This window comes from Gallinula chloropus (assembly GCF_964237585.1).
Source record: "Gallinula chloropus genome assembly, chromosome: 3".
Lineage (NCBI taxonomy): Eukaryota > Metazoa > Chordata > Aves > Gruiformes > Rallidae > Gallinula > Gallinula chloropus.
The window spans coordinates 27,081,324-27,094,450 of NC_140087.1; the positions used below are offsets into that span (position 1 = coordinate 27,081,324).

A 13,127-nucleotide genomic window follows, 5' to 3' on the forward strand; every position below is an offset into this window, starting at 1 on the left:
CCCCAGCTAAGGTAAGCTAACACTATTGTTTCTGAGTGCTTGCATTTTTGTATTGTCTTTGCTTTTCAGACATCAGGGTATCTCTAAAGAACTTGTGGACGCTTGGACAAAAATTTAGCCTTTATCTGAGCCATCTGCCTTGTCCTCAACCTAGAGGAAATAATGGCCTTTCTCTGGGCTCCTGGTAAATCGTCTATGACAAGAACCAAGGCAAATCTCATACTGACAAACAAGTGGGATATCAGACCTTTTTTCTGTGGATCCCAGTCCATGAATTTTGTGCAGAGCAGTTAAAGAGTTAATTATTTTTTGTTTAAACAATGCTGTTTTGATGGCTGACATGAGAAAATGCATAGAAGCATTTATAGACTTATGTTTAGGGGTGAACGTTTCATATTTATAAGTTCTGTGAATTCCAAGTGATATTTTACCTGATTTTTCATTTGTTTTCTATTCCACTAGTGGTGAAACATTATTTATGTGCCACATCTGCTACTGAAGTATAGTACTCAGTTGTAATTTGGCCACAGGCATGTAGTTCAGAAAAAATGAGAATCTTTTCTGGGCTGAAAGTCAAAAGAAAAAAAAAAAAGAAGAAGAAAAGTTAAAACTCCTGTGAACACAAAGAATAATCTAGATTTGCACTGCTGATTAAAGCAGGAACATTGTCCATAGGTCATTTGCCAAATGCCCCCCTTTGCTATCTAAAATGTGTAGCTAATTGTTCAGAAACATTTATTTTAAAATGTCTTTTTTTTTTTTTTTTTTTTCCTTCTTAGTTTGTTGTGACGATGTTTTGGAGCATCTATATCTATGACAGGGAACTGGTTTATCCAAAGCTGCTTGATAATTTCATACCAGCATGGCTAAATCATGGAATGGTGAGTAAAGTAATGCAACACTTCCTTGTATAAACACAAGTGTAAGACACTGATTTCCTTGTGCATGACTGTACACACACTTAGAGAGCTAATCCTCTCAGAAGTGATTTAGGAACATTGTTTGCAAGCAAGAATAACATCTTTCCTCCCTTGAGTGTTGAAACAGAGGAGATTTGAACTTGAGCGTCCTATATCCCAGGCTCATTATGGGGATTGGCAGTTTTCTGTGATATGGTACCTTTCCCAGATCTGTATCACCGTGGTCATGAAGAATTTTAATCAAAAGAGACTCTTCCACAAAGCAGAAGTTCTGACTTCGAGAAATCTTGTTCTGAAATGACAGAAACATTTACCTGAATGGTTCTTTACCATTCTACAAAAGTATAATTTATGCTGAAAACATTTTGGTTTAAAACCTCTCAATGCACTTTTTGGATTTGTATGCTTTTAGAAAAGAAAACAAAGAGGAAAAAATTACTCATTTCTCAAGGACACCAAACATGTATAGCATCACCTGTATCTGAGTATTATTAATAATGTAGAGTTATATATATCACCACAGTTTCAAAATCGCTGTGTTGGTAGTCACAAAAGTAGTTTCTTGAGAAGCAACATGACCTTTTTATCCCTCTCTGGTATATCAGGTCGGATATTCTTTCTCTCACCTACATGTGTAAGTGCTGAGGGAATGATAAAGCCACACTTTGCTATCAGGTGCTTGATACTCTCTATGCAGCATTTGGAGCTGAAAAGCATCGTGTTTGCTTCTCGAGCTACACCTGTGCACAATGTTTCCTGAATAGTTTGTTTTCCATATCATGGCATGGCAGACCATTTGGCACTGCTGTTCATCAGCAGATAACAGCAGAGCTCATCCTTCAGAGAGTGAGTACTGTATCACCGCAGCAGATCAAGATTTCTCCACTACTGCTGGGCTTGATAAATTGGTCCTTTGTGGGGTGGGGCAGATGGCACTGCTGCTCATTTATTCCCTAAATCGTGCATTGACGGAGCGGTGTGAGAGTTACTACTGACAAGAGGAGCATCAGCTTCTGCTAGGTACTGTACTGGTTTATGATGTTTTGAAAGGAACAGCGGGATATTATGTGCGTGTAGTGCTGAGGAGTCTGATGACTCCTGCTGTGTTTGTTCAGACTGTCCTCCCTCGAGTTTTGAGGTTGCAAACTGAAGGCTTGCAAACACTGCCAAGCCATACATACATGGATTTTTTTTCCCCCACACCACATCAGTGCCAGCTCTGATGCCATTTCTTCCAGGTGACATTCCACAGATGGAAAATGCCTCACCTATGTAACACTTTTCATGAATGTGCATTATGAAGCGTTTGACAACAAACAGCCCTGTGTGTTTAGGAAGTCTCCACTGTGCATAATTGAAATGCAAGACAAGCCCATGTTGCTCTGTAGAAATGTATACTTTCTGAAATACTTGAAGAGGGCTTTTGTTTGGGATTTTTGGACATAATAGAGATTGCTGAAATTAATTGCATGCTGAAATTAATTTCAACTTGAAATAACATAGAAGGCATTTTTGAAAGTAGCTTGTAAAGAATTGTTTGCTGTGTCCATCTCCATTTATCCAAGTGTTCCTTTAGCTCCATCACAGAAAAAGCTTATGGATGTTGGGCATTTTACAGCCTTTCAGTTCCACTCTTTCTGATGTTTAAACCATCATTTTATACTCACCAGCTTTCATACTAATGAATTCTGATGCATTGCCCATTGTAATAAGGGGTTCTTAAACTATCTCGAGAATGCTAACACCTCACTTGCTAGCAGTTATAATTTTTACATGGCAGATTTTAGAGAGTATGATAGAGGTCCCTGTGGTGAAAGAGTAGGGCCTCTGGCAATCCAGTTTTAGAAAAGTTGGGATCCCTGGCTATTGTTTTTTACTGAAATGAAGACTTACTCCTGACTTTTCCTGCATGCTTTGACAGCAGCTGAGCGCATTCAGTGATAATTTTTCTGAACACATGGGTGGCTGTGCTGGAGCCTAACCTTGTACAGAGAAACTCTCTCAAGGCATTCATCAGCCTTGGCAGAGTGAAATCTGTCAGGGAGAGGTAGGGCTTTTTTGCTACTGCAGCATCGCTGATGAGCCCCTCATCTTTGTGAGCTTTTCCTCTGTGCATGGTGCAGCTCCTAAGGATCTGAGCTCAGATATTACTTTGCCAGTGAACACTGTCCAGGGTTTTTTGCAGCAGTTTCTCTAAAGATGTATTTACCACACACAAAAAAAAAAAGCCACAAGAAGTGGAAAATGTAAAACCCAACATTTTCCACAGAAAAAAAATAATTCCCTCCTTTAACTGAAAAATCGTATTTTCAGAAGTTTCTGACAGATGTATTGTGACCAGCTGTAATGACCTGCTCAACTGTCAACATCTGCCTGCAACATCCACATGTAGAAAAGGAATGAAAAGTCTTGAAATCTGGCTGTAATGATAGCAATCGTATTTCCATTAGTAATATGGGCGTGTATCAAAATATTTGAGAGTATTCCTATTTTAGATGCATTTTAAGGTGACTGTTTTGAGGCTGTATAAAAAACCTGTTTGGTCTGATCCAGTGCATTATCCCAAGCAGAAGTGGTTTGGGCAGCAGTGTCTCCTCTTTCATTAGGTTATTAGTTCTCATCCCTCTATTTCTTATCTCCCTTTCCCATCCCTTCTTTGCATTTACAGTGTTGTCTATAATTTTTAAAAAAAGTTTTCTTGAATGCATAGTAGTGTCTTGCTAATACTTAAAGGTAATCACTTTCATAACAACACTTTTTCAACATCTAAAATTCTAAATTGTTCTTCTTAAAAAAAATCGTATTTATCAAAAAGAAATCCCTCTCCAGAAATGGTAAAGATAAAATAAATGAGTGTCAGAGCTATGCAAGCCCATTGCCAATTCAATCTTAATATTGCTTATGAAGTTTTGTAGAAACAGAGGCTCATGGTGCACAAAGATAAAATCCACCAACTATTTACCATAAAATTGCATATAGTATCAAGAACTGTATTTCTATTATATATTGCCTTTGTTTCAGCTGAGATAGAGTAAATTTTCTTTCTAATAGGTGGTATAATGCAGTGTTTTGGATTTAGAATGAGAATAAGGCTAGTAACAACACACTGATGTTTTTAGTTGTTGCTAGGTAGTTGTAGTGTCTACACTGAGTCAAGGACTTTTCAGCTCCTCAAGCCCTGCCAGGTGCAGAAGAAGCTGGGAAAGCCCAGCCAGGACAGCTGGCCCAGACTGGCCCGAGGGATATTCCCTGACAGAGAACATCATGCTCTCCACAGAACTGGGGAAGCAAGCTGGGAGGCAGTGCTGCTGCTTGGAAACAGGCTGGGCACTGGGGTGTTGGGTTTTTTCTGCATGTGGTGAGTGATAGCATTTGTGCATCACTTGTTTTATTATTCTTCTTGTTTCTGTTCCTGCTCCTGTTACTATTACCATTCTCTTCCTTTGTTATCTTATTAAACTGTCTTTATCTCAACCCACAAGTTTTTCTTCCATTCTCCTCCCTGTCCTCTTGCAGGGAAGGCATGACTGAGTGGCTGCATGGTGTTTAGCTGCCCACTGGGGTTAAACCATGACATACATATATATATATATATATATATATACACCATAACAGTTAAAGAAATAATTCCTGTGTACAGAAAAATCAGTGCAATAAGTGGTGCCTCGTGGTACCAGATGTTCCCTCATACATACAGATTCCTACACCTGTGAAAGACATCGCTAATAGAGTTGCTCTGTGCCATAAAAGGGATGTATTTAGTCATTCCAGTCAGTCGATTCGTCCATAACCAATGGTATCGCTGTGACTTGAGAAATGACTGGGGGGAGCCGATGGCAGGGTTGCTGTCGATTTCAGTGGGACAGGGATTTCATCTCTCTTTATTATGTGCGCATCTGAGTAGCTAAGTTAAGCTTCTGTCAGTAGAAATAACTACCTGTCTAAAGAGAGTTGTTGGAGAATAGGGCTGTATCTCTGCTTTGGTCTATTTCTGAAACATCAAGTTCACTTCCTGTATTTAATCGTTAGGCAGATTAATTCATCTTTGCTAGATACAATTTTAGTTGCCAAATTACCGAACTCTTCCATCAAAGGTGTCATTCGTGTTCTTGAGACTGTCCTGCACTTTGGATCCATATCAACACTTAATTCCATGGGCATATTTTCCATGGGAAGTGTTCTTTCCTTTACTGATCTCTATCAGCATTAGGAATTTTTAATTAAAGGCTAACTGCTAGTGTTTAAAGGTAAGGTGTCATAGCAATGGGATTTCTACCAGCTCATTCATTGCACCTTTTTGTGTTGGACTAGACAGGATGATGCTGGTAACATTTGTTTCCAGAAGTTATATTCTCTTCGGTATTAGTACAGACTATAAAACTAGAGGTTGCCCCTGTTCTATCCTATGCTCACATAAACAGATCTGTAGACTGAATTAACTTAAGCTGGAGCATTACTGATTTTGAGCCAGGTTACATGGCAGGCCTGCATGCAGGATCCGTCCAAGTTAGCATACCATTTCAGCGAGATTTCTGCTTTGTTTTTCACAGACACTGTCCCAAATTATTTTTTAAAATGTGAATCATCTTTTGTTTGTGGCAAGGAAAGTAAAATACAGTGATAGAACTTACTTACTGGGGAGTTTAATGGCTTTGGAGGTCAGAAACAAATAATTGGTTTCATATGAGAACTCTGGAGGAGAGGTCAGGGAGGAGGAATATGCTCTGCCTCTGTGGAGTTGGAAAACTGATCATTGTACAGGTTCTGTGCCCCTGCAGTCTATATGAGCTGTTCCAGTTCTGTACTCTATTCGTTTTCATGTTGCTTTTGGGAAGCAAAGGCATTCCTAGAGAGACATACCCCCTGTCATCATATTCAAAAGAATACACGGAAACTGGGACAAGTAGCAGAGAGACAAGTTAAGGAGAGGAAGCAGCCTGTCCAAGTGATGCACCTCTGCTTTCACAAGCTGGCTCGCTCTCCTTCTCGCCGGCTGCGCAGATGAAAAGCTCAGCCCACCATAGAGTGGTACAGAGTCCCTGCAACCATCTCTCCAGTTGTTCTTCCTGGCAGCTTTGTCTTGTGTCCAGTGAGCTTGGCTTGTTTATCCCTCTTTCTGGTAAAAAGCTTTTTTCCTCCTTGATGATTCGACAAGTAGGAAAATAGAAAAGCCATGCAAAGATTAAAATTCATAGTAATCTGCCATACAAAGATTGGAGGATCCAGAACTGGTGAGCTTTTTGACAAACCAGGCTTTCCATTATTGGTTGGGTCAGTTGCTGCACAGTGCTGGCTCTGATTACAAACAAGGAGATGTTCTTTCTTTCAGCAAAGTGTTTCCATCTAGTGTGTTGCCCTAAAAATCTTTTTCAGAAATGACTCATTTGAAACAGCGCATTAACTTCTCGAGGCTGTTTTCCTAATACAGCAACATCCCCTGGATGGGCTATTTTGGTACAACCCGCTGCACCTTGGTAATGCCTCGTGCTTGTGTCTAGAAGATAGTTCCCCTTTTCTGAGTTTTGTTTCTAAATTCAGTTTCAGGCTTTTAGGGCTACGAAAACTCAAGTGCTCTTCTTAATTTACCTGTAATATTTTTGTGTGTTAGGGGTGAATAAAATTTTCAGTGCTCCAGGAAGGAGTTTCCACTTCTTACATAACTTGCAAAGTTTTCTGATAAAAATCAGGGAAAAATTGTGATTTAATTTCCAACAGAGCACCCACTACTCAGTGGCTATTACTTAAACATCTGCTTGATGGAAAGAGTAGCAATTGAAGCTGGTTGCCTGGGGACTCAGAATATTTGCAAAACCCATGAAAACAATGTTGTTGGATCCATACACTTCTTGCATGTTCATGCTGCAGTTACACAGCTCTGCCTGGTATCTGTCCTCATTATCTGCCAGCTCCACCGTTGGAGCGTGAATACAGTGGTATCAATTATCCCCCCTCTCTGGGGAGAAAACCAGCAGCAGCTTGAAAGATCTTTTTCATTTTCTGTTACTTCCATGAAGGGCTTGGAAATCGGTAGTGTGTCACAACCTGTGATAGCTTAGAGCCTGAAAATTGAGAGAGGTAAAGAAGACCAAATTACCTGCGTGGCATCCCCTGGGAGCATTAGGAAAACCTCTGTACCTAATTCAGTAACAGCACCGTGTTTTTTGTGACGTGGGAAGCTGGACTTAACCGCCATACGTATCTGCGGGAGGAGACTCGTCTGAGGTGAAGACAGGTTTCTAACTGAATGCAGGTGCCAAATGTTGGTGATTATCTGCTGTTTCCAACAACCTAGAGAAAACACACACCTCATGGCAGAAAGGAACCCAACACATAGTTATGAGGGACCTCAGAGTATCTTTGAGTACTTAGTGACGGCCGGACATACGAGCCCTCCTGTTCCAGATGTGAGCATTGCAGATGAGAAGTTTGAGAGGTAGAATCCCCAGATGAGATCTTTTTCTGAAGTTTTGCCTTCTTTTGTTGACAGGGTCACGTACACACACTCAGCACAGGGGATGATAGCACGCAGTGTCAACACCAAGTCATGGGAGTGACTACCAGAAGAGAAGGGGAGAGAGAGTCAGAGTCCATGAAAAAGGAGGTTAGGGGAACATACTTGCGTGAGAGGGAAGGACAGGTGGGAGGAAAGAGACAAATCAGAGAGTCAGCTGATACTGTTCCAACACATACCTAAAATAAACCCCAAACAGATAAAGGAAGCAAATAAAATGGAGCCACAGAGTAATGTAGATAACAATTTGGAAGACCCTTAAAATTATAAAGAGGACCCGGGAGAGAAGAATGAGGAAAGTGGAAGCAAGGAAATAAGGAAAAGTAAGAGGAAATGATGAGTATATTTTCTTACCACATCTTTCCATCACTTCCCTGACATGTATTAGTTAGAGGAGTTGTGGGCAGGTGGTGGCTTACTGGTGGCACTGTGAGAGGAGAAGAGTTGCCTATGTTGCTATCTGATGTAGGTTTCTGGGGTAGATGAAGCAACACTTGCACAGTGACACCTCGGGAGCTTCAAATCCTTGTAAAATGTTTAGGATTAAAACCACCTGCAGCTGTGCATCAGTACAAGGCCTGTGTTCCTAGAAATTGCACCTGGGCAGTATCTGTAAAACGTCACTGGTGTCTCCCTCTGTTTTTATCTGACAGTCCCATACATTATCTAAACTGTTTCATCCTCAAAACTTCAGGCCTGCTGTTGAAAACAAACCTGTTCAGTGTGCCTTATTGTTTCATATCAGCAGTGAAGTGTGAGTTGCATCACATATTAAAACAGATGCACTGTTTGCTAAGACATGCTGGAAGATCACGTGTGAAGCACCAGGGGTAAGGAAGTGTGCTGTCTGTATTTCAAACCAGCCTACTGTCCTGGTTTTGGGGATAGTTAGCTTTTCCCCTAGCAGCTGGTACAGTGCAGTGTTTGGGAGTCAGGATGAAAACAATGTTGATAACACACTGATGTCTTAGTTATTGCCAAGCAGTGAGGGACTTTTCAGCTTCTCATACTGCCCTGCTAAGGGGAAGGCAAGGGCTGGCCAAGAAGTTGTGAGGGGACACAGCCAGGACAGCTGACCTGAACTGGCCAAAGGGATATTCCATACTGTATGACATCATACTCCATATATAACTGGGATTTAACCAGGAGGCAGCACAACTCTGGAACTAGATGAGCACTGGCTTTGGGTAGTGAGAAACTGTGCTGTGCATTACTTGTTTTGATAATGATAATGATTATTATTTTAATTTTCTGTCCTATTGAACTGTCTTTATCTCAACCCACCAGTTTTACCTTTTTTCTTTTTGATTCTCTTGCTCATCCCACTGGAGGGGTATATGAGGGGAGTGACTGAATGGCTGTGTGGTTGTTTTAGCTGCCTGCCAGGTTAAACTACAACTCCTTTTTTAATAGACAAAGCTAGGTGTAACCCTGGAAGTAACAATTATGGTAATATCAATAATATTGATAATAAAAGCTCAAAGATGGATTTTCAGATGAAGTTGCTCATACAGATGTTTGGTAAAGCAATTACTATGGGCACACAGCAAATGACCAAAGAAAAGCCCCAGAAGGACATACAAGGGGACCCTTAGCCTTTCTGCCTTTCCGTGGACATGGAGTACGTATGGAGTTGTGTTTTCCTAGAAGCAGGGTTTGGCCCTGGCTTGCAACGTCTGTTTGTTAAACCAGCAGCAGTGTGGGATGGAAACACATTTGGTTCATTCCCATAATTCTGACAATATTAGGATTGCTGTTTTCATTTTAATGTTCACTTTCTGCACAGCTGATACTGCTTGCCATAGTCACCGCTGGGTCTGCGCAGGGCTCTTCTGTAGTGCTTAAGCTGGTACATTTCTCTGGTGCTACTACACGATGTATCAGATACGTGGTTTGCAGGTTACAGATGTAAGTAAATGTTCAGCTTTAAAATTGGTGCAGAATGCATTAGTGGCTGGCACGCATTTTTGATAAAAATCTATGTGCCTTCCCCCCTTCTGTCTGAGTTAGTTAAAATCAGACACTTGTTTAATCTTTTGACATAATAAATGTGGTTTTTCCCTGAGGTTTTTTCCAGAGAACATAGGCAGATAGTGGTATCAAACAGTAAGTGATACGTTACTGTGATTAATTATGTGTCTATTCAAACAGTGTATTTTGTAAAGAAAAGAGAACATTTCACCGGATTAAAAGAATGTACTGGGGGAACGACCGCTTGTGTTTGAGAAGGTTTCATCCGCCAGCTGCCAGCTACAGGTCGTGTGCTCTGAAGCACCCCACATGCGAGTCACCCCGAAGGCTGTGACTGCAGAAAGCGTTGTTGTCCTTAGCAGGGCGTGAAATCACGGGGAAGGATTCAAATATCTCTTTGAAGTTAAGGTAGTTTAATATGAATTTATGGTCTACCCTTATGTATTTAGGGGACTATGCTGTGCTTTAGGATTACAGTAAAATGCAGTGTTGTGTATCCTTGGACACGGTGGTTACCATTCATTAGCACTTACTCAGATAAGAATTAGAAGGTACATAGGATAAAAGTGGGATTGTACCCGCTTTACCAAGCGGTGCGGTTAGTATTCACACATGTGGCAAATATGACTTAATCAGACCACAAATATTTTGCAGCATTCCATGGTATCTCATTTATTTGTTTAATTTGCCGCTATAGCAACTGGATTCCATCCTTTTAGATTCTTTTTTTCACAGACCTATGACCTACTTGGTTGCAGCTTGGCAGGCGGCTTTTCCTTCAATTGAAGACATATGCACTAACTCAGTGACCAGATTTTTACCTATTTATCATTGTTGGAAAGTGGGTTATTTCACATGGACACAATACCAGAAGAATCAGCAGACCTGGTGAAGGGAGCCTGAGCCCAGAGGCTTATATGTTTTTTCCAGTGCTTCAAGTTGGTGGAATAAAAAATATTACTTCTCTCTGTATCCCAAGATCGTTGTCACTACAGGAACACTAATACAAGGAAATATTTTGACATCGTTTTTCTAACAAATTGCCACTTTAAAAAAGTAACTTTTTTCTTTGTTAATTGCTGTCTTTTTACATGTCTTTGTATTTGGAAACAGACTTCATTTCTGCAGAAATAATTTCATATTCAGATGATTAATATGTTGAAGTAGTGCCCCAGCAATAATGTTTTATACAGGCTGATCAGCAGAAGTCAAGGATTTGGGGACAGCTGTGGGAATTACTTTTGCTCATAGTGGGCTATGAATTTGACATAACCTGATGTTTGCCCTGCCCTGTTCAGTTCAATCCCCAAAGTTTTACTTTCCCACATAGATACAAGTAAGAAAAAACAGTGTACACTTTTAGTAACTCCTCATATACAAGAGACTCCAATTCAGGACGTAGCAGATGACAGTTGGGTGAGCCACTGCCATTAGTCATGCAGGTCTACAATTATCCCTTTTACCTTTGGACATTGACCTCATGCACTGAAGTCCCAGCTTGGTGCCCTCCTCAGGAAAAGCCATCACCTTTCAGAGGTGTCTGTTTCTCTCAGAGAGACCATAAGGATGACTGAGGTGGTGCTGTTCTTCCCTTCAACACCACAGTTAGCTGAGCAGGAAAAAGCTCAGACCATAGAAAAACAGCTGTGGGGTTGTGGAGGTGTCTCCACATAGCAAAAGACAGAGCAATGGCTAATGTATCACTTTACATCTTTGTTGCAATATTAACTGGTACCCTTTAACTCTTCACACCCTGCTTTCTTTTCACAGCAAGTAATGCTGCATATTTGAAGTCCTGTTTAAGCTGTTTTAAAATCACTGCTTATTCCTAGTTCTACTACTGCTCTAATCAGTAGTCCGAGAGAAATTATATAGTGTTTGATTCAAAGCATTTTTAATAAGTCCCAATTAGCTAACATCTGCATTTTGTGGGGCTTTGTAATGACAGTTAGTTAGACAGACAGTGCCGGCTGTTGTTGTGTTTGTAGCCCCATGCCGGGTTGTGGTCATGAAGCATCCCAGGCAGGGCAGCGCGCCTGGACTCTGCTCTTCGCTGCTGCTGGGGGCTGGCCAGTGCTTGGGGGTATTTTCCTTTCATGTCCCAGGGCGTCCCATTCATTCATTGCAATGAAGAAGCAAATTGCCTTTTGCAAATTACTTTGAGGTTCATGGAGGCAACAAAGAGTTAGAAGTTGGTATTGTTGTACATTCTTCTGCAGAACAGAAGTGACCTCCGCTTCAAATAATAACACTATTAATGGTTACACAGCGAATTTAGTACCCATGGTAACTCATTAAATACCCTAGGCAGACATGGTGTATGGTATAGAAAGTTCAAATATATCCAGACAGGAAATTCTTCTTTATCAAAAATGGCTGTAATAGTCAAGTCACATCTTCGTTTCCCACAGGAAGCAAATTATTTTGCATCGTGGAGATTTTAGCTTTTTATTCTGCTACTGTGATCTTCAGTAGCTTTCTATAAACCCTATGTGCAGAGCTCTGACTTGCTGAGTCACTGTCATGCACATTTTTGTGGCTTCTTTTGCAAATACAGTAGGTAATGTCAAATTTTTATATGAACTATTTATGGGAAATATGAAATATGTATGTTAGTCTACTGAACTTTGTATTTTAAGGCACTTTTTAGAATGAAGTAAAGGGGTATGATATCATTTGCTATAACAGAAACATCCATTAAAAATGTCTTTTTACTAATCCAGAGATTTGCTGATGTTTCCATTAACAATCAAAATTGTGTTGGCTGCAAGTTGTTTAAGAACACATAGAGCTGCAAACCATTTTCAGAGGTGAATATATGCGTTCTTAGATCAGAGACTTAAGGGTGGGTGGCATTTTGGTCTTTGCTCCTGAAGCAGAGTAATGAAAGAAGAAAAAGAAGAGGGAATTTGAAGGAGAAAGAAAGGCATTTGTGAGAAGCTAAGAGAAAATGTGATAGCCCTAGAGGTTGTTCAGGAGGAGAAGACAGGGACCAAAGTAGAGGAAACCAACTACAGAAATAAAGAGGTGATAATAGTAGTCGGCTGGGAAGAACCATAGAACATGGAGGTGATAATTGTGTGTACCATACATCACTGAGAAGAAGCTTGAAAAGGAACTTTAAAGTACCCAGTGTATATTGAAAATGTGACCTTCTGTTGATTCCAGTCCAACATGCAGAAATGCGGTTTCATTTCGTTCCTTGTGACCACTGTGCAGGATTGCTCTTTGCAGAGCGATTTTCTTTTCCCAACACCTTTGTGTTGCAGAACTCAGAAGTGTGCCCTTGGTACCCTCACTGCCTCTAACACCCCCAGAGTTTGTGAGTCTCTAGATCTCATGTTTGTTTGCCTGAGCACTGTGCTGCTGTGCCCCCAGGAAGGCATCAGTTCGGTGGGATTACTATATATACTATATATGTAGCAATATGTATATATAAAGTGGTGTGAATGTATAAAGCATGTTGGATAGTGTATATATAGCATGTATATATACACTAAATAGAGTCATGTAGTATATATATTATGATTAATATATTAATAATGATATTGGTACCTAGTTCCATTTTAAAGAACATTTCTTAGAATTTTATTTAAGCTAAGCACTGTTGATACATCTATGAAAAGTTTAGTCCCCACATTTCTTTCAGCCTAAATGCAGAGGACAGGTAAAGACTGGCAGAAAAGAGTTGCTGTTTTCGCCATGTTAGAGAGGAGAAACTAAAA

General features: G+C 40.4%; 1 protein-coding gene across 2 annotated transcripts in view; it reads left to right on the forward strand.

Moving 5' to 3' along the window:
- Positions 1 to 13,127, forward strand: part of AIG1 (androgen induced 1) — a 122,842-nt gene that overhangs the window by 44,241 nt on the left and 65,474 nt on the right. For both annotated transcript variants that reach the window (XR_014617207.1, XM_084262265.1), the window contains exon 3: positions 780 to 881. Coding sequence is in view for 1 of the 2 variants with exons in the window: in XM_084262265.1 (XP_084118391.1) it covers positions 780 to 881 (102 nt within the window). In the remaining variant the exon portion in view is untranslated. The remainder of the gene's footprint in view (positions 1 to 779; positions 882 to 13,127) is intronic.